General features: G+C 48.8%; 6 protein-coding genes across 6 annotated transcripts; 2 read left to right on the forward strand and 4 right to left on the reverse strand.

The window, feature by feature from the left end:
• Positions 1 to 302: 302 nt before the first annotated feature.
• On the forward strand, positions 303 to 4,760 carry JR316_0007931 (uncharacterized protein; the record flags this gene model as incomplete). The annotated part of the gene is made up of 3 exons (XM_047893651.1): positions 303 to 565; positions 615 to 1,460; positions 1,523 to 4,760. 3 exons carry the CDS (start codon positions 303 to 305, stop codon positions 4,758 to 4,760), a joined length of 4,347 nt encoding a protein of 1,448 aa, XP_047746966.1.
• Positions 4,761 to 6,526: 1,766 nt separating this feature from the next.
• JR316_0007932 (Dual specificity protein phosphatase 1) lies at positions 6,527 to 7,117 on the reverse strand (the record flags this gene model as incomplete). The annotated part of the gene is made up of 1 exon (XM_047893652.1): positions 6,527 to 7,117. The coding sequence occupies one exon, from the start codon at positions 7,115 to 7,117 to the stop codon at positions 6,527 to 6,529; it is 591 nt and encodes a 196-aa protein (XP_047746967.1).
• Positions 7,118 to 7,425: 308 nt separating this feature from the next.
• JR316_0007933 (FAD-binding monooxygenase moxY) lies at positions 7,426 to 9,325 on the reverse strand (the record flags this gene model as incomplete). Its single annotated transcript, XM_047893653.1, has 4 exons — positions 7,426 to 7,871; positions 7,928 to 8,586; positions 8,638 to 9,036; positions 9,096 to 9,325. The coding sequence occupies 4 exons, from the start codon at positions 9,323 to 9,325 to the stop codon at positions 7,426 to 7,428; spliced, it is 1,734 nt and encodes a 577-aa protein (XP_047746968.1).
• Positions 9,326 to 11,771: 2,446 nt separating this feature from the next.
• JR316_0007934 (uncharacterized protein) lies at positions 11,772 to 17,255 on the forward strand (the record flags this gene model as incomplete). The annotated part of the gene is made up of 10 exons (XM_047893654.1): positions 11,772 to 12,419; positions 12,467 to 15,133; positions 15,183 to 15,499; positions 15,558 to 15,828; positions 15,886 to 16,032; positions 16,088 to 16,160; positions 16,217 to 16,362; positions 16,414 to 16,850; positions 16,905 to 17,075; positions 17,129 to 17,255. 10 exons carry the CDS (start codon positions 11,772 to 11,774, stop codon positions 17,253 to 17,255), a joined length of 5,004 nt encoding a protein of 1,667 aa, XP_047746969.1.
• A 355-nt stretch (positions 17,256 to 17,610) lies between these two features.
• On the reverse strand, positions 17,611 to 18,720 carry JR316_0007935 (Cardiolipin synthase (CMP-forming); the record flags this gene model as incomplete). The annotated part of the gene is made up of 6 exons (XM_047893655.1): positions 17,611 to 17,719; positions 17,775 to 17,866; positions 17,922 to 17,990; positions 18,044 to 18,129; positions 18,191 to 18,317; positions 18,370 to 18,720. The coding sequence occupies 6 exons, from the start codon at positions 18,718 to 18,720 to the stop codon at positions 17,611 to 17,613; spliced, it is 834 nt and encodes a 277-aa protein (XP_047746970.1).
• A 1,238-nt stretch (positions 18,721 to 19,958) lies between these two features.
• Positions 19,959 to 20,922, reverse strand: JR316_0007936 (Putative dolichyldiphosphatase; the record flags this gene model as incomplete). The annotated part of the gene is made up of 5 exons (XM_047893656.1): positions 19,959 to 20,244; positions 20,298 to 20,490; positions 20,547 to 20,673; positions 20,727 to 20,791; positions 20,877 to 20,922. The coding sequence occupies 5 exons, from the start codon at positions 20,920 to 20,922 to the stop codon at positions 19,959 to 19,961; spliced, it is 717 nt and encodes a 238-aa protein (XP_047746971.1).
• Positions 20,923 to 21,175: the final 253 nt, after the last annotated feature.

The following is a 21,175-nucleotide window of genomic DNA, read 5'->3' on the forward strand; positions in this document are numbered from 1 at the left end:
GGCAGTGCGGGCCTGAATTGGAAATTGGATGTTGCAAGGCTGGTGTGCTTGATGGGACGGGTTGCAATGGAGTGTCCACAGCGAACTCTGAGGGCGCTAGACGGCGCTGATTGGGCGATACGAGTGTCTAGCGTGTGATAGTCGCCGGGCTGGGCCGAGCTGGGCGTGACAGTCAAAAGGAGACAGCGACGGACGGAACTGGAGTGCGTGACAAGCCGGTCGGTCCGATCGGATGGTGACCGTGACGGAGTGTTGAGAGTATATCGGTGGGGTCTCTCTTTTTTTATCCTTCCTCATCGTCCATGGCCAACTACCTCCCCGTCCTCATCACCTCCATATCCGCCAATGCCACCCCAGACGACTCCGCCCTCGTCACTCTACCCCGTGGCCAGGTAGACTATCTCTCCCACGAATGGCAGGAGGAGGATGTCTGGCGCTCCTGGCGGAACATGACAAGACAGAAGAACGAGATCACCAACGGCGTCAGACTCGAGAATGCCTCTTGGAGAACTTGGTGGAAGCAGCGCAACAAACTCAAGACTATCTCTCCAGAGACCCTCAACTGGTCTGTTTTTCTCTTCTTCTTCAGGATTCCTATTTATTTGTATCGCCAGGTTGAAGGACTCTGATGTTACTTGGCTCTATGGGCCTCTCCACACCGCCGTTGAGTGGACTCCACCCCCAAAGCCAACTCCAGTTCCAGACACCGTAGACGCCGCGAATCCTGCCTCAGCCCACGACCGTCTCGACTTATCCTCTTCGTCGGCATCCCGCCGTGCACCACGACCCGCGCCCTACAAGCCTATTCTCAAGCATCGCAGCATCAGCGAGCTCCTTACCTCAGACCTCCCCCCCACCTCTCCAATATTCAGCCCCGTAGAATCGGAGGATGAACAGTCTGATACCACCAAGCAGAACACCCAGGCGAACAGGACCGATCCCACCACCCTCGTATCCCACTCCCAATTCTCCTCAAAACTAGCAGGCAAGCGCCCCACCCTCACACATACAAAGAGCGACACACATATTACCCGCTGGGGGCCCAGTAGAGCCTTCCGCAAAGATTCACCGCCCCGTATCGATCCCCCCGGGTTTGATTCATCGCAGGCCCACGGATACTTCCCACCGGTCTCATCATCATCAAATTCCCCGTCGTCCCTATCACAACCCTCGACAAATGGCTCTATCCGTGCATCGCTATCACAGGACTCCAACTCGAGTGAAAGCGGCGGTAACGGTGGTGGCGTAACTAGCAGTGGCGGCGACACCCGCGGCGGTCACCATTCACATTCACATGGCACTACTACGCACAAGAAAAAGCATATTAGCTTCAACACCTTTGTTGAGCAGTGCATAGCCATCGAAAAGCCAAAAAAGAACGCCTCCGGCTACTTTGGTGCCAGCGCAGGTGCACAGATAGGGTGGCCTGCTGGAAGAGTCAATTATGCTGATGACGATGGGTGCGTCTTTTATATCTAACCACTTTATTTTAGGTTTCTAATCTAACGGCGACTTAATCTAGTTACGACGAAGACGAGGAAGACTCGGAGGATGAAGAAGATGAGATATATGCTGCCGGTGGGTCACAATGGCATACTCCACGGCAGTCGGGTGCTCGTGCCGTGCGCAACGACTCGGATTCTCCTATCGAGGAGGAAGACGATGACGATGAGGAAGATGACGGGATTATCGAGATGCGTTCCTCTTCAAGCTCTTACCGCGCACGGACACCCAAACCGACGCCGAAGAAATTCCCGCGTTCTCAGTCGAAAGTGTCTACAGCATCGTCATCATCTTCTACCTCAAACTCTTCTTACGGCAGCGGCAGCAACAGCAACAGCACCCTTGATACCACCAATTCCTCTCCCTCAGGGTCGTTATCTCCCTCACGGCGCACGCCTTCCAATAACAGTTATAACCGCAAATCTCCCAATACCTCTTCCTCATCCACCCCGAATACCAACGACATCCGCACACTCAACCGACGCGCGAGCAATGGGTCGACGTCGACATACCGTCCTTCAAGTACGCGGCGTGGCCCGCCACCCCTTATCCGGACGACGTCCGATTCGCACTCCCACAGCCATCAACAGCATCGCGTGAACGTAACGATTGCACCAATCGCCCCAACAATCCTGAAGACTACTGGCGTGTGGGCAGAGAATTTTGGCGACGACGGGGCGAGTGATGATGGGTTTGGATTTGCCAGCGGGTTTCCGTGGACAGAAAACCGGCAGCATGGCTATGGAAGGAATGGGTACCATTCTGATTCAGGGAACTATGGCTCCTTTGGAATCGGAAGAGGTAGCTCGCGCGGGTTCTATGGAGGAGCGGAGGATGAAACACAGGAATCCGATGGAACGCCTGTGGAACTCGTTTACGTTCCGCCGCTGGGAAGCAACTATTTGTTGAGCTTGGGTGTGGGCGACGAGAGCCCGGAGTATGATCACCACCATGTTCAGTACGGAGGATTCAGGGGAGGAAAGAGAGGAGGATACTTTGAAGAAGACGAAGACAGCGGCCACGTGGAGCAGGTGGAAGACGTAAATGCTGTATACCACCATCCGCCCAACGCCGGTATGGCCAGCGTCGGTTTCAGTGTAGGAGGGCCGTCAAGCTCACAGAGACCCGTGAACGGGGCAACGGCAGGGGCAGGGTCGGCGCCGATACCCATTCATCATAGCCACAGCTCGAGCGCGCTGAATGCGCACGCGCACGGCGGCGTGCCGAATGTGGTCGTCAACCCAGGAGGACCCCTATCGAGCTCGGTACCCAATATCGTGTACCGTGGTGCACGCGCAATCCCGCGTCAGCAACCGGAAGTGGAAGAGGAAGATGCATATGATTTCTTCGAGGGCCCGGATCTGGGCGAAGATTACTACTACGCGCGGAGAGGTGGGCGAGGGTATGAGCGAGAGCGGGAGAGCGACAAGGCGTATGCAGCTGCGGCAGCCGCAGCGGCGAGCACGAAGAGTCCGACGTTGACAGTACCCTCCAATGCTGGGTATGGCTCCTCGAAGAGCGAGCGCGATCGCGATCGGGGGTCGGATCGAAGGCACTCGCGAAGCCATCACGGGAGTGGATTTGGTGGTGGTGGTGCGGGTGAAGAGAGGCAGTCGAGGAGCAGAAGTCGGAGCCAGAGCCGCACGCCGTCACCTGCATTCACGGTGTCGCCTACTGTCGGAGGCACCGCAACCCCGGCCCCAGCACCAGCCTCGGCATCGAGCAGCAGTAGCAATCCTCTTCTAGGCGTTGGTACGGGCGTTGTGGTGGTTGGGCGAAGGCGCAGTTCATCGGCGTCTTCGCCTTCCGGTCCCAACACATGGATCACCGGCGGCGGCGCGCCAGCTTCTAACAGCGCGGAACAGCGGCTCTCGCCTCCTGCGCGCGGGCGTCAGCAGGACCTAGCGTCTTCAACAACCAACCGATCTTCAGCGACATCAGGACAACCGGCGCGTGGAAGATCTAGCACGCGCACATCGTCCTCGTCGTCCTGGGAGCGCGAGCGCGGGAGCTCGGCGGCTGGCTCTTTGACGGGCAGCCCGATTGGCAGTTTGAGTCCCGGACCGGATGGTTTGGGACGAGCAGGGTCCGGCGTGGGCATCGGAGCAGTACTGGGAGGCGCAGCGGTGCTGGCTGGTGGCGGGCGTGCGGATCGAGAGCGTGAGAGGGAAAAAGACAAAGATCGCGAGCGTGAAAGGGGCAGGGAGAGGCGGGGTAGGGATCGGACAAGCGGGAAGGTGTTGACGGCCAGTGAGACGGAGAGTATGGCTAGTGGGAGCGGTTCGTTGGGCAGGGATGATACCGCAAGTGTGGACTCATCGTCGGTGTCCGCCTCGTTCACTGGCTCAGTGTCGGGTGTAGGCACGGAGTCGGGGTCGAGTGGAAGCAGGACCGTCGCCCCTACAGCCCATATGGAATCGAGCTTCTACAGTACGACCTCTTCGTCGTCGTCCAGCACAAATACGAGCAACAGCACAATTATGGCGGCGCCGGCAACTGTTGTCCCTTCCCCTTCCCCCGCTGGCGATGATGAGGGTGTTGACGTGGAGATGCAGTTTTTCCGCCGCGCGGAGGAGGAAATGCGCAGAAGGTCGGTTCCAACGCCTTCCAACTCGCCCGTCGTGGAGATGCGCAGGATGGCGCCAAATGGCGTTGGCGATCCTCCCAAGAGCGCGAGTACGAGCACGAGCAATAGCAACAGTAGCGGCGGGACGACGCCCACGGGAGCAACGACACCCTCTCCTCCTCTCTCCACCTCCAACGCTGAGGCGCCGCTCTTCGCGCCTGTTCCCTCGACGGCGGCTGCATTGGCGATGAAGAGAGCCGGCTCACCTGGGCTAAACTATGGGCGATCGTCGGCGTCACCTGTAGGCGGAATTAGTGCCTCGCAGCCTCTTTCTGCTTCTGTCGGCTCGAACTCCAATCCCAACTCGCCTTCAAATAAATTGCGGCCGCCACCGTTGATCCCCCCGCCTGCGGGTGTTGCGAAGCCCAGCACATCGTTCACTGCTGTCTCTTCTCCGCGCTCCGCTGGTGCTGTTGCTGGCTTGTCCTCACCTGCTTCTGCGTCTGCCGTTGTCTCTGCTCCTGTTTCGGCACCTACTGCTGCTGCTGTCGCGCGCGCTCGTAGCCCTCCTGTTTCGGAGAAAGAGAGTAGCGGGACTATTGTTGGCAAGGCTGTGGATATGGTTTCTAGTGCAGGGGCGTTTTTGGGGTGGTGGAGTCGCGATACGACGACAGCTACAGAAGGGCAATAAGGACAGGTCTTCCTTTTGCTTGATATACACAGTACTCCCCTTCGCCCTCATACACATGCCACGGCCATTCTCCTAGATTCGACTCGACCTTTGGATAATCTGGATGGATCGGAACACCGATATCATTTTCTCTTGTTTTATGTCACTGTTCTCTCTGGATCTCATTCCTTGCTTAATGCAAGTTTAATGCCTCCTCTTCTCTTCTCTTTTTACCCACTCCTCTTAGTCTTTTTTTACTTCCATGCTCCTTTCCTATCTGCCGTTCGCTCCCTTTTCACGTTCTATACTTTTCTCTCCTTTCCCTTACGGCTTGCCACCCCCGTTACTTTTTAATTTCGGTGGCTTTATCACGATATACCATTCATGTACTGACGATCGCATCCACCTCCGCCGACTCCATGCCATCCTTCAAACCTACCGCAATTCACCGTCAACCTACCACAACATTTGCATCATCCTTCACTCATCCTACAACACCCCCAGCATCTTTTTTTCTTTTTCTGTTTTCCTTGCATCGGTTTTGTTATTCATGCGCATACGTTCCTACGTATCAATGGTTAATTCTGGGTTGGTTAATCTATGGTCTCCTCTTTTCCTTTTGGTTCCTCTCTCTTTTCTTTTTTATTGGACCCTCAAGCATGCATGTTGTGTTTCTGCCTTTTTTATTCCACATTGCTATAATCCAGTGTATGTATTAATTTGAATCCAATGTTTATACAATCAAATTTTGTGTGAGGTTTTATGTTTTTTTCACAAAAGTGAGTGGGGTCCTTTGTAATCTTTGGAAACGGTGGACCAATGAGAAACGCATCATCTGCTCTTCTGCCATACAAATTTAGGCCGCGGGTGAAGATGCGATGGTCATTGCAGCAGTTTGGAAGCCGCATTACTCACCCATTCCATGTCTTTGGTCGGTCATATTGACAATACAGTCACCTCACTCATTCCAAATAACCTGCAATCTGCGTGCTAGAAATCGAGAGAAACCAGGGGAAGGTAACACGCCGATAGCAGCCTTTTCCACAATTCCTTTTGGTTTGAATGGTTCTTATCAGAGTAACCTCACTGGACAAACGAACGGATAACGGGAATATATAGGTAGTCTACCCCTGATACCTCCGGCCGATGTGCCTCGGCTGAGTCAATGCAGTTCTAATTTTGAATACGGCTATATGAAGGCAAGGTTATCTGACGGGGATGGGGTGTGAGCTATGTGTGACTTGCCCGCTACATGTTTTGCATATTCCAGAAGATCGCGATAAGCAGATAGTCATGGACCCATGGACTCAACTCAGGAACTCAGGCCTTCAGGAGTGATCTACGACCAATCGTTGGGAAGGGTGTGATAGGCTAAACTTGATCGATTGCGCGATCTGCTGAAGAATGTTTGGTTCGGGGTAACGGATGGCAAAAGCTAAAGGATAGCTTGAGCGAGAGCCTGATTGGAGGTTGATAGGAAATACTTTCAACACCCTTGGTATGCCTTGGTTCCTCTGGGTGTCTTAGTCAACAGTGGCGAGGCTGGCCTTTTGGCGAGCTCGGTATTGAGAGAAAATGTTCCCTGGATGGACAAAATCGCGGCTCTTAGTTTTGCGGCGTAATGGGTATCGAATACTTTTGTACAAGTCCGGGTATTTTCATCGTAATGTCTGTAGGGCTTTGGATTTGTATGATTTGTATCATAAAGATTTTACACCAACAACACATGGATCACAGCGTTGACCAGTATAATGTCAACTCTAAGGCAACTTCGCTGTTGCCAACCCCTAGTTATTCACTGTATGAGATAATTGAACATTGTCACCATCATCATTGAAAAGTGCCAAACGGTCTATCTCTCGTCGTGGTAATTCATCGATATCCAGTGATGACGAACCAAACAATGCCACTTCCAGGTCCTTTAGTTGGTTTAAAAAGCCGGGGTTTGGAGAGACTTGCGGTCGAGCGCGAACAATAAGACCCAACGCATTTTTCAAAGACATATTATGCTCTTTCATAAGATATCCACAAACGATTGTCGGTGATCGTGATACTCCTGCAGAGCAATGTACCAGGATCCTTCCGCGCCCTTTATTCGATTGTAACGCGGCTTTGATAATTTCTGTAGCGGCATCGATCGTGTTTGAGATGGAAGATGTAGTAGAATCTGAAAGAGATAGTCTATGGTAGACAACGCCCTCCACTTTGGGTGAAGGTGTGCTGCCTACACTCAAGACCTGGGTTATTGACTTGGTACTCAAAAAGGATTCGGAGGAAGCAGCTGAACAAGGCCCAAGATACAGTGCACTAGAAAGAACGACCGATACTGTGTCGGAAGGATGTCGTAGAGATGTGGCAGCTTTATGTCTTTTCACCATGGTTGTCTGTAGTGAGCGACGCGCAGCGACGGAATCATTGAACTTCCCGCAATTCCGTTTGTCGCATTTGGCAGAAATTCACATGACCCGTCCTGCGCTGTGGGCGCTTAATCGAGAACTGTTTGACTCTCAGTACCTTTATCCAGATTTTTTCTGGCGTGGAAGAATAGTTTTAATATGGTATATAAAGTAAAGTAAGGCTGCATTTTGTTGTGAATGAGAGCTTGGATCCGGAAAACAGGACGTCTACTATGGCATAATAATAATAATAGAAAGGATATAACAAAAGTTGAGGCTGAGGCCAAGGATCAAAACACATCGCTCATTTCAGATTTGTCAACCTTTTTTCTCGTCATGGCTTTTCTTCGTTTGCCCCGACTTTGGAAAGGGCTGTCGTCTTGATAACGGAGATAGTACGCCCAGTCAGCAGTACTATCCATCTCCGTCTGCGAATACCCATTACCCAGCCATGCGAACCGGTTGCCGGTGTACTGGATGTCCCAATCTTCATATCGAGGCTCAGCCATAGCCTCTAGATACTGCAAGGTGCTTCCAGGCCATATTACGGTCACCTTTCCAGTGACACTGTTATTCTTGTACCACGAACGGCAGTCTTGACTCCAGACCATCCTTTCCATGAATTTGTTTTTATGTTCGTTAAATTCTCGAACAGCCTCCAGCTTTGGTTGAACATGGTGAATGTTTTCTGTTTGCCAGCGATCGATCATCTTCAAAGCATAGTCGATCTGTGCCTCTATTAAGAGATCAAGGGTTAGAAAAATAGAATATTTCACCTTACACGAATCTTACCTAGAGCGATGAGCACAGGTCCGTTCGCAACAGGAGTACTGGGTCCCCCGACCATGAAATAGTTGGGGAAACCATGAGTCGCGATCCCCCAATATGATTCCGACTCCTTTGCCCATATGTCGTTCAGGTCTTTACCTTCGATGCCAATAACGGGAAATTGAGGTCGATTGGAGGTATCAAATCCAGTAGCGCAAATCAACACATCAAGCGGGTGCTCTACACCGTCGCCACCAATACAACCTGTTTCGGTGATTTTGGAAACTTCTCCAAAGACGACCTCGACTTTATCGGAACTTAGGGCTTCCAGATAGCCCGTTCCTGGCGTTATTCTTCTGCACCCTACAGCCCATGTTGGTATGAGAAGCTCCCTTAGTTTTTCATCTCGTAACTTCTCCTTCATCTCCGTTACTACAGCTGCAAAGATTCCCTTTTGACTATCGGAGTCGGCATAGAACAAAGGCCAGATGGAGCTAAAAGCTGTCTCCAGTTCTTTCCGGTATTTGAGAAGTGTCTCTGGGTCTTCAAAAGCACGACGCTCCTCTTCGGTATATATATGTTGTTCGACGTTCATAGGTGTGATCCATGTTGGCCTACGAATGAAATTGATGATTTTGTCCACTTGCGGGGCAATGGCTGGTACAACCTGGATGGCAGACGACCTGACGGGGTATGAGTCATTTAAATCTCAATTGAAAAAAAGAAAAGCTTACCCATTTCCTATTATCCCGACGCGTTTACCTTCGAGGTCGACAGAGGTATCCCAATGAGCCGTATGAAGCAGAGGACCCTTGAAGTCGTTGATGCCCTCGATGTCCGGGAGTTTCCATGTGTTTAAAAGACCGCCAGCGTTGATGATCATGTCACATGAATCCTGAATTATTGTCCCATCTACCAAGTTTTGAACTTCGACCTCCCAGCGGCCCTTCTCCACATTCCAGACTGCCTTTTGAACACGATGGCTTAGTTTGCAGTATTTCTCCAAGTCATACTTCTTGGCAATTCCTTTGAAATATTCGTAGATTTCTTTCGAGCCAGCGTATACAGATGACCAGTTGGGGTTAGGTTCGAAGCTCCAGGTGTAGGTGTGTGCAGCGACATCGCAGGAACAACTAACGTCGGCTTCAGTATATGTGCGCCGCTTAGTATTCTCGGAAAGGAGATAACGTACCCTGGATATTTGTTTTCGTACCACGTTCCACCGATGTCGTCGTTCTTGTCGTACACGATGAGTTCATAATTTTCGAAGGACCTTTGAAGCTTATACGCCACTAGCAGACCCGAAGCTGCTGCTCCGATGCATATGACTTTCAAGGGCCTCTCTTCGTGAATCGGTTTACTGAGACGCTCGTGATCGAGATGTGGAGCAGTTGGTACCGGAGGAGCGTTCCCGTTGGGCATGTTGCAGGATGCCGGAGAAGAGAAAGAGAGCAGAAACAGCGATAGAGATTGGGCTGTACATATCGGCAGCGTATTTATGGTGAGCGTTCATTCACAATGTACGGACTGATACCATCTTCGACCACTTGATGATGTGAGTTCCCCTTTCACATATGGTAATTAGCCGAGAGCACATGGGAGGATCCGAGTTTGAGGAGGAGCAGTTCAACAAGAGCAGATGGACAAGTTCATACTTCATTGCCTCAATTTCAAAGTCATTTTCTTGCTGTTCCAGACTGTCATCTAAACGTCGGATTATTATCCGCAGGCTCAATGACTTGATGACTCGCCTGACGCTCAGCAAATCCTTCAAAACCCATTGCCTCTAGAACAAGAATTTGCTGCAATTGAGATAATAACGTCCGTTTCAAAGCGCAAATAGCACGTATGATACTTCTATGGTACTTACGGTCTAGCAGATAGGTCTTATACACCAACCTAAAATCAAAATCAACGAGTATATTACAGCGCTTTTGCTGACAAAATCGCGCCGACATCATGCTTCATAGCTGTGTGATGAACAATTGATGCGCCTTGAACATGGCTAGACTAGAAATCATAGTATCAGGTATATTTAGCCTGAGTAACTATGGAACTTACACACGGACAGTTGCCATTTTCCAACGTTCCAACTCTCAACGCTCACTGTTAAACAGCAGTCACTGGACGTCCGATGAAGCAATCCCGATGATAAATTCACAACTTAAGAATATTGGCCAATCAATCAATCAACCTCGAGGTTTACTTTTGTGACTATCCCTGCTTGTTTGTTAAGTATCCTCTCAACGATCCGATGCAACGAAAGAAGCAAACCACTGTCGGGATTTCTTTTAATTATTCGACGGGAATATTGGTTCATGCCCGAGATGTCATTCTGTCTGTGTCGACGGCTCTCTCTAGTAGCATTTGATGACATATTGTTGAAGGCATATCTCACAAGAGGAGTCTTGAGAACTGCGCAGTAGTCATCGCTGCGTCAACGTTCAAAATTTCAAACTCGAAACTGATGACTCTGGATGACTCTGTAGGAGAGGGATGTACATTTTGACCCAAATATTTGGTTATCACTGTGACTGTATCACTTTAGACCCAAAATATTCAAGAATAGTCTGTATCAGTAAATGGCATGATCCGAGTCTCCTCGTATTATCCTGTATGAACTTTTTTCGATCCAAAGGCGTAGAGCTATCACGTGGTACGGGCGCTAATTTAAGCATTTTTTCGCGGTCAGTCCGAATCCTGCATTTATCTTTCTCCCAAAAACATCGTTACTGTGTCAATAAAACAAACTTCGAAAATTCCAAATTCCGGTCATAAATTCGTTGAAATATCAGTATGAAATGCACCGTTGCTAAATATCCCTTTGACGACTCTGATCCAGAGCTGGCTGACATCATTTTATGCAACACACCAGATGGGACTCAATTCTTCACCAACAAGCAGATACTTTCCATTGTCTCCCAGTTCTTTAATGACTTATTTCCAGTTGCACAATCAACGGTGGTAGATCTGCCAATCTCTTTAGAAACACGACCTTGCATTCCTGTGCAGGACGATGGCGAAGAGGTCTACCAACTTCTCAGTTGTTGCGATCCTTTAGCGGAAAGCTCTCCAACAAATATGCCACGGACAAAATTACCTGCCGTGTTGGGAAGGCATTCAAGCAAAATTCGGTCACGCTGATCAAAGGAGATTGTATCAAAGTATATACCACTGCTATTAAATACCGCATTCATAATGTTTCCAGGATATCAACCAAATAATCCCTCAGGATGAGACTTGACGAGATACCCGCCGTAGAGAAACTTACACACGTTTCTGCTTTGGCACTCCACAGATCATATTCATACTATTTTGTTTGTAGTAAAGCTGTCAGGTTGTTTCTAGAGAGATGCTCTGCATCTGGTAAAAATCAGATAAACATTGCTGATTGACCAGAGGCCTCTCCCATGTTCTTCAACTTGTATCTTGCCAAAATTACTCCTGGAACCTCTTTGCTTTTCCAAAATCGTGAGAAAAAGAGATGACGAGAGGAGTAGTCAAGTGAGAATGTATGCCTTTAATACACAATTCACCTCTATTAACGCGAATTTTTTTCCAGATAAGTGTCAAGCTAAGTGACGATGGCTGTCACTTTACAAACTGAAGCCCCCTTCAATCCATAATAAGGCATACGATATTACGTGTAAGAGATAGTATATATATATATAATATTTTGAAGTTGGCTGATAGAGGCTGATAGATGCATGCTTGGATAGACCCAGAGTCTAATAGGCGTGAACGCGTGGCCCCTAAGAAAGCTGTCAACACGATCACGTGACTATCGCGTTGAATTTTGGCGTGGCCAAGTATGGCGTCTCTTTCTTTACATCGCCGAACAACACCCTTCATTCTGGCATCTGGCAACATGGCCACCATGCTGGAGACACCCTCGCGCATTTGGCGGCGCATTGAAGCGATTGAAGATGAAGACATGCCCTCTCTTCCCTCCCTCCCGCCGTTTGAACACTCTGGTATAATTGAGGAAACTACCAGAGAACCCTCGGACCAACCAGACTCCGATGACCAGTTTGACGAAGACTTTGAGAGCGAGACATCTCCCCTGCAGTCAACACCCGCATCTACCCAACATACAATAACGTCGGCTTTGCGCGCTCCATCCAGTACATCTAGTACTGCAAGATTCGCGCACTCGATTGCCTCGAGGTCAAATCGATCCGTAAACAACATGACTGCATCGCGCGGTATGTCAAGTCGACGAAGTCACCATGATAGCTTTGATATTCCATCGCTACCGCGAATACAGCCCAACTCGGCACCCACAACCCGTCAAGACGAGTCGGATGGAGGGGAGGAGGAGAGCAAGTCAAGCGTGCCAGAAGTTTATCTCCCCCCGGAAGGGGACGCGGACGATCATGAGCAAGAATACTCACTCACCGATGCACTCCAATCGATCAGCAGATCTAGTACGCCTCCAATTTCTGCCCAGGTCGGTCGCGAGAACACACCTAAGAAGAATTATGATTACTCTGTTAGTCTAAAGTCAGAACCAAAGGTAATGCCACTAATTTGCATATATATTGATACCTAACCTATTTCTAGGCCTCCCCTTTTGAGAAATATCGGAATGTAGCTTTACGCAGAACAAATCCGACCAGTGCTCGTATACGAACGCCTTCCCTTTCTAGGACATCATCTTCTCAAACAACTTCACCCGCCAACTCTACTCCACAAAGTAACAGATCTGGTCAATTGCCTCGCTCACAGACTGCTTCTCCTATTTCAGCAAGAGGCATTCCTTTGCCACGTTCTACAACCGCTTCACCGGCGACACATATACGGTCCCCAGAAGGTGATGAAGACCAGTCTATCGAAGCACCCAACTTCAGCAACGACACCAATGACAATAGTGCTCGGTCAATGGATATAACAGATGTGCACGTGTCTCCACCTCGAGTAGATGGTGAAGATGGTCAGACTACTGAGGAATCAGAATCTCAGCAAGAAAGCCATCAGGATCTTGGCACATACACTGAGGGATCTCATGATGGACACGAACCTACTTTTTCATCTGAAGGAGAACCTACACCACATGCAAACAACAGTGCCACGGCACAAAATAAAAGTGCATTTTCATCCCCCTCACAGTCTGTTGCATTTACACCGACTCCTGCATTTCCCCGACCGAGGGCAAGGTTCGATCTTCCTCCACCGCCCAGCGACCTTTTGACAACTCCTGCGTCTCGAAACCCTGAAGAGGATGAAGACTATGAACCGCACGGTGATCTTCTAACACCACATACCAGACGCCGTTCGTTCCTGCTCTCTGTCATCAACTCTACAGCGCGCCCTCGGATGAAAGTCCCAACTCCACACCCAAAGAGGTTCGGTTCACCTCTAGCCTCTGCCGAGGAATCTACACCCGGTCCTAGTTCTAGCGCTTCCCCTGGGACAAGTTTGCAATCAGCTTTTGCGGGGGTTACTCCTCGTCCACGCATGGCAGTAGTTAGACGAATGTCGCATCCCTTGTCGCAGGCGGTTACCGCATCTTCGGGATCGTCAGACGGTGCGCGCAACCCAGCGTCATGGACTACTCCAGCCCAAGCCTCACCCTACGATGGGGTAGCGGACCGCGCATCGTTCATATCTACAGCGTCATCGCATGACTTGACAACCCACCAAAGGGCGAACACATCCTTCGACCCGGCTATGGGTTTCGGATCGGGTGCACCTGGACATGGTGTTGGCAGGTTTAATGCTGGGAAGCTGAACACCTACTTACATGGCTTGAACAGGCGGTTACAAGAGGAGAATGAAATTCTCATTGAGAAGATGCGGAAGATGGAAGAGGAAAAGAAGACCGAGCCGTCGTCTAGTTCCGCTCCGGGTGACACTAGCAGACGATTGAGTGCTGCTAGCCGTAGAGCGAGCGGTGTTGGGACTTCATTGGCCAATGTACAGGATGTACCGGAGGAAGGGTGGTTAGAGGAGAAGGCAGAGCTGGAGGATATGGTAGAGGCCTTTAAAATCGAAGTAACGAACTGCATGGCGGAGAAGGAGGAGGTCGAGCAGGCGCTTGAGAGAGAGAAGGCTGAACGTGAGCGAGATATAGTCAGGTGGAAAGAAAGGATGTCAGAAGTTGAACAGGGTGTTTCGGGTATCGTTCAGGGCTTGGAGCAGAAAGTTATAGAGGCTGAAGAACGGGTAAAGACCGTGGAGCAAGAGGCTGAGCGGCGTATCAAGGATGTAGAGAAGGCTCTTGCGGAGGCACAAGGAGAAAGAGATGTCGCCACTGAGCGGGCGTCCAAAGCGGAGAGGGTCCTCGAGAGTGGCAAGGAGCTTGGAGGTGCATTGAAGGAGGCAAATGACCGTGTTGCTCAAGTCATGGGAGACCTCAGAAATGCTAACGCGCAGATCAAAGAGCTCGAAGATGAAGTCATGCATTCTGATGCTAGGATTGACGAGCTGGAGAAAGAAGCCAAGGAGGACAAGGAAATCATCTCCGGTCTTGAAACTGAACTGACTTCGACGTCTGACGCGTTAGCCGCCGAACGTGCGAAGAGCAAACAACTTGAAGACACAATCCGTCGATTGGACGAGGAACTCAGGTCCACCAAGGCATACGTTGATGAACTCGAAGAAGGCGCTGGCGATGCCATGCAAAAGATCGAACAGCTCGAGGGAGAACTTGAACTGGCGAAGGAGAACATGAAGGTTATGGCTACTTCAGAAGAGCAAGCTTCGCAGGATGTCAAGTCACTTCAAAACGAGCTCATCAAAGCACAGGAGACAGCGCGACAGATGGAAGATGCCCTTGAAGATGCAGAGCAGAAGATGATGAAAGATGAAGAAGCCCTGGCCGAGCTTCGTTCTAAAGTCGCAACACTGGAGAGGGAGCGCCAACGTGAAGCTAGCAACACTTCTCGAGATGTCTCTCGTGGCCCTGTTGAAGCAGGACCTACGGAGGAAGAGTATCAGGAACTGGAGAAAGAGCTGGATGATGCCGAGAGGGAGATCGCTAGACTGAACGCCCTCCTGAATCAATCACCCGCTCGCAAGGCCATGGACAAAGCCAAGGATACTAAAATCGAGTTGCTTGAAAGGGAAAAGGAGGAATTGCTAGAGAGAAACAGAGCGTTGAGGATGACATTTAATGAAATGCACACACCCAACAAACTCATTAACGCAAGCGGAATTTCACCTATTCATCGACAGGTTCTTTCAATGTCAATTAGGGCTCCGAGGACGCCTGGTGGTCCATTGAGAGACGTATGCCAACTTTTACAGTTTAATGTGCAATGACTAACGTGTATTGTAGATGTCGTGGCTGCACACTGCGAATAGCGAGACTTCTGTAACTCCTCTGGTTTCGGAGATCAACCGTCTTCAAGGCGAACTCGATCGCGCCAATGAAAGTATAGACGACAAGCTTGACAAACTCGAAGATGCAGGGATGGGTGTCGTTGGGCTCACCAAAAAGCTTGAGGACGCTCGGGCGAAGATCGTTACCCTGGAAGATGAAATTGCAAGGTTGAGCAGGAAAGAAGACCGACGAGTGCGCAGCCTGGCTCGAGTAAGATGCCAAAACTGCGACGTCAAAGTCGACCTTCGTCATCTAACTAAGGACAACGACAAGTACGTTTTTTTGTTTTTGCATATCATTCTCAAAGTCTGAGTGGACGCAACATTTCAGTTCCCTTGATGTACATGAAGATCAACTTCTTGCACAGCCTCCAACGAAGACCAGTGAAGCGCTGAAAGCCAATCTAGAATCCGTTAACAAGCATCTCGAAGAGCTCAAGAGCCAATGGGAAGCGGAAAAGAGGGTGCTTTTGGGCGAGAAAGCTGTGTTGGAAGACGCAGCAAACCGTCTCAATAGCCAAGTCAAGAACACTAAAGAGGAGGCTAGGAAAATTGCCGAGCAAACCAGGGCAGGAGAAAAACTGCGGGCGAATGTTGAGAATGTAAGTGTTTAAATCTTTTCAAAAAATTGAAGCGCGGTATCAACCAGTTCGTCTCAGGAACTTGAGAGGGCAAAGAGAACCATCTCAGTTTTGGAGAATGAGCTTGGTTCGGAACGTGCTCGTCTGCGAAGTATGGTTACAGAGCAGGAGCGCATACAAAGGGAGAAAAAACAAATCCTGACGGACCTGACCAGAACAGAATCCGTAAGTTTTCTCTCTTTCACTTATCACCAAACGTGATAACCTGATGGCACTCTAGGATATGGAAGAGGTCAAACAGCAGCTGCAACGTTTCAAGAAAGAGAATCACGAGCTTGAAAAGGAGCTTCGAGGTGGGCTCGACACGCATATATTTTCTCGAGTCGCAACTGCTAATCTGCTAATGTAGAAAATGCTAATATTGAGCAAAAGGCTCGTCTATTGGAGACTCGTGTTGTCGAGAATGCCGAGACGATTGAGCAGTTGCGACAAGAGCGCGCTCTTTTAGCCGCTGATCATAAAGAACTCCAGCGCCGCTTCGCTGAAGCTTCTGAGGTTTGTAACCGGTTTATCGTCCAAACCCATCATCTCATTTTTTTGCTCCAGACCGCCAATAATCTCCGCAACGAATACGTCGCACATTCTACCTCTCATGACAACCGCCGCCATGAACTCGATCTGCACAGATTGGAAATTGAAGATCTCCGTCGAGCACTTGATGAACGTGTCACCGACCTTCATCGAGTGGAGAAGGAGAAAGAGAAGATTGCCTCAGAGAAGAGCGATGTAGCGCGAACGGTTGCCTCCCTTGAAGCTGACCTTAGACGAGTCAGGAAGGACGCAGAAGCGTTTGGACATGATTTGAGACAGCTTCGTGGGGAGAAGGAGAGGCTGGAGGTCAAGAGCAAAGAGGAGTTGTCCAAAGCGGAGAGGGCGAAGAAGCAAATGCAAACACAGATTAGGTTGTTAACTGAGCAGTTGGATGGACAAAAAGAGAAAACCCTCCACGCACTGGACCAACTGAAGAGTCATGTTTGCTCTGCGTGCGTGATATTTTTTTACCTTTTACTGTCGACTATACTGATGACATCTAACAGGGATGCTACTCAGCTTTCCGAATTGAAGCTTCGGCACAACAAAGAGTGTAAAGGTCTGATGGTGCAGATACGATATTTGAAGGCGAAGTGCACCCGCGAGTCTTCCTTCCGCGATGGCCTGACCTATCAAAAGAAATATCTGTTGGAGCTCCTTGCTGCATTTGAGAAGAGGTGAATTCAATTCCTTGAGTTACCGGTAGCGAAATACTCACTTTTTGTTGCAGTGAGCGGACAATCTTTGCCTCAATAGCCAGGATAGGCTTCCCTGTAGCCAACCCTCCCCCGAAGAGGAAGGTCCATAAGCTCAAGAGTGTGGCACGAATGGTGATATTCCTGTCGCGCATTAGGTAAATCTTTCGACCTATATTTGATTTCGTCTGTTGATACGAATCATCCTCCAGACAATCAAGTGAGTTGTGGCGACGAGAATGTGCTTCCAAGAAGGCAATCGCTGCAGCCCTTGATGATGTTCGACGCAGAAGATTAGCAGACTCGCGATGAGTTTTCCAGGTTTCTTGCTGTGATATTTGTTTTCGTGATTATTATTTCGCTTTGCTCTAACTTGGACGGTGTGTATTCATAGAACCATAATACTATGTACCTCAGTTTATATTCGACTTTGCATTCACTCACATACTCCCAATATATTTGCATTGATTATCTTGGACTTCAACTTTGTAACGTAGATGTAAGTATGGATAAATTATCATGGCGAATTGGGTGTTTTATTTTTGGTTTGCGATACCACTCGAAAAGCGTTTTTAGTGACCAGATATGAGAAACCGCTCCAGATTGTCGTAGTTGCCACAATATATCTATGATGAAAATTAGTCGAGCGATGTGGAACCGATAGTCAGACCGTGTACGCACTGCAGTCCTTGGAGAGCAAGACCCAGATCGAATGGAAGAATAGGGTTGACGGTGGTGACGCCCATCAAAACCAGTTGAAGTGTTGTGTTGACCTAATCAAAGGTTATAAAACTCGGGCGAACAGGAAGCAGAAAAAAGGTTGCTAACCTTGCTGATATAAGTCGGGCGAACTTCAGCTGACGGTAGAGAAACATCCCAGTAACGGACCCATGTTTTCTATCCAATAAAGTATTATGCCATATGCCGAATATTGAGCCGTGATGACGTACCGGTGGGGGTAGGGTTGAATATCGGATGTAGAACGCTGAAAGACTAAGAAGTACATCTCTGCCCAGAATTATAACAGCAAGTGGTACTGAGAGGTTGATGACGCGTAAAATGAGGTTGTCAGCACTTGAAAAAAAGGCATGGCATACCGGGAATAAGATCCTGGTGTGTTAAAGACAGCACCAAGGTTGTCATGAGTATTTTGTCGGCAGCAGGATCCAATACAGTTCCAAGGACAGACGACATATTATAACGACGAGCTAGATAGCCGTCTACCTTCAAGACGGGTAAATGCACAGGAAAAGGAGGTGGTACTTGATGAGCGTACCGCGTCTGTCAACCCCGCATAGGCCAGCAAACCAGTCGCCAAGTAATAGTTTCCGTCAACTATGGACCATGCGAGTATTGGACATGAGCATATACGCGACAGTGTAAGTAAGTTTGGGAGGGTATAAATATTTTCTCGGATTCCGGACTTCTTAGGAGCGTCTGGTATTGGTGCATTGTGTTGGAGACGCGTGGATGAAAAGGATCGGGTTGTAGCGGATATTCCGAGGTATTTTATGGTGAAGCAAGACCGTGCAAATGCCTGGCGGATACATGGTTGGCGTTTGTAGCAGGATGAAGAACGAAAAAGCTGGGATATACGGATAGATTGAATGGAGGTTCTTTGCAGCATCTTCGGAATGCAGCGTGGGAACTTCAATAATTCGTGCCTTGGTTTAGCCTTGCCAAGCCTTGGTTTGTTCCTTATTTGCCTCCATTGGTCCATGATGACTGCTTTTTCAATTCCGAATGGAGCTTTAACAACAACTTAGAAACAGTCCACCTCACTGTACTACCCACTCAAGATATATTGATAAACTTGACTCTGTTGGAATCATAGTCGGCGAGCGACTTCGTCGCTAAGTCATTATCTTTCTCTTGTAGTTATCTTATCACGTTTTTCTAGATTGTTCTACTATAGGTTCCGTAGTTACTGTAGGTACAACCGTGTAGCTACGTTGTGAATCTACACCTTTTACCACCACTGCGCACTATACTAACAACAGACTCGAGCTAAAATCTCATCAATAGGATCATCTTCTCAAATGAACAATTTTCCTACAACTCTACCTGGCACACCTTTTTCAAACTTTTCAAAAGTCTGTTTCACGAGTCTTCAGTTCCTCTTCGATGATGCGGCAAAGATGTATTCGCCTTGAAGAGTAGGGGCTCTCAGATCTTGTCTTACAGAATGCTTCTTGAAGACCCCGCAAAAGCGGCTTACGGGCCTCAAACCTTCAGCATCATATAAATCTCATGTTAACATCTTGCAGCGTCAATGTAATGTAATCGTGGTCAGGGGAAACGCATAACGTTCTGCACATGAAAAACAGGTATTTTGAATCCGAAATAGAACCGAAGACATGGCAACGAAAACGAGTCTTTGCAAGTCATAAATGTGACGGCCTAACATTCCCTCCGCCCACTGGTCGGGGTTTACTCTTTCCCATAGAGTCTCGTTTGTAATCTTGTGCAAAGCTTGTCGGCGGTCGATTCAACAGACAAGATTCATGAATTCGACAACAAATGACTGTAGCATTTGCTGACGGTAGAAATCGCTATGTCGAGTAATGATTCATTTCACGTCAGTCGCTCACGAGTTTAGGTTTTAGGAAAGTCAAGTTTATTTCGCTCTCATAGCCCTATCACACACCCTTGTGCTTCCGAAGGTACCTGAAATGAATGAGCCTTACACTTCCTGGTTTTCGGCGAGGTTCGCAGAAAGGATCAGAGCATTGAAAACACTACATTGTTGCCAACCGTTGTTATTATTTCAAAGTTTGAGACCTACCTGGCGCGTTAAATAGCGTGAAATTGAATACACAGGCATTTTAGGCTATAAGCGACCTTGCCAATATGATTAGACACAAGTTAACGCGACTTTGGTTTGCTCGTCTTCTTTTGAGCTTCCCACTCCCTTCTCCATCTCACCCATTCACCTTCTCGCCCACCATCTGCCCATATAGCCCAGCCATCGCGAATTTGTAGCCATACAACAATGGGGTTGTCGAGGATTGACGCTTTTAACCTTCCTAACCAGGAGTTTGGATAACGTGTAGGAATGGCCTCGGACAAGATATATACAGTTGAGCCTAGAACGAAACCTATGGCCAGTCCCCAGATTATCTGGTGGGCACTGTGATACCCAAGGTAGTAGCTGATTCTGCAATTCAGAAAACCTTTCGGTCAAAAGTAAACAAATGCACGAACCGTGAATATGCAACGAGTCCTGCCCATCCCAGCAAAGCAGCGTACACGACCATCCGCCATATAAAGTCAACTATTTTTGATCCGGTAGAGGAAAATCGATGTCTAGAATAGAGATGTGCAATCAAAAAGGACGCGAAGTAAGCCATATATTGGCTGTGAGATGAAGGAAATCCGTATCCATTCCCAATGCTTTCTACAAGTAAATCAATGAAAAATGAACATCATGTCCAACGGTATACTATTGCGCACCTATTGGTCTTTCCTGTTTAATAATACGTTTAATGATCCAGTTCAGGAGCTCGCCTGCAAACTGGCCTGCCCACATAACGATTATGATGAATTCGCGTGTTTGTACAGCTAATGCAGCATACGATGCCTAGTAAGAGAAGGGTGAGGTGATTTCGAACATCGTATACCCTGAATACGCACCATCAGAAGTATTGGACTCAGGGTCACAAGTGCCAGAGCAAGTGAGAAGTAGGACGAGTCATCATCTAGTATTGAAGTCAAGCAATAGTAAATGTACTCAGGCCTAGTAAACATGGGGAAACGCAGTCAGACAGACTAGCGAGAACATACATAATACATGAGTAAGATCCAAAGATGTTCGTGGACCGTCGCGCATGCTGGATAGTAAAGGATACAGTGGTCCCTGGATGTCACCAAATGCGGAGCGTCACCGATTTATTACCACGTGATACAGTTTCTAAAATGGCTGTGTTATATTTCCCACGAACTCCGCGACTGAGCGCTTTACAGTCGCCAAACGAAGAATGGAACGCTCCTTCGCACTGTATCGCCTTGTATCGCACATACGAACAAATTGGCTTCTTCTACTTCTCCTTTTACGTAATCAGCGTTCTCGTTGAGGTTTCCCT

The sequence above is a fragment of the Psilocybe cubensis genome, chromosome 7 (genome assembly GCF_017499595.1).
Source record: "Psilocybe cubensis strain MGC-MH-2018 chromosome 7, whole genome shotgun sequence".
NCBI classification, from domain to species: Eukaryota; Fungi; Basidiomycota; class Agaricomycetes; order Agaricales; family Agrocybaceae; genus Psilocybe; species Psilocybe cubensis.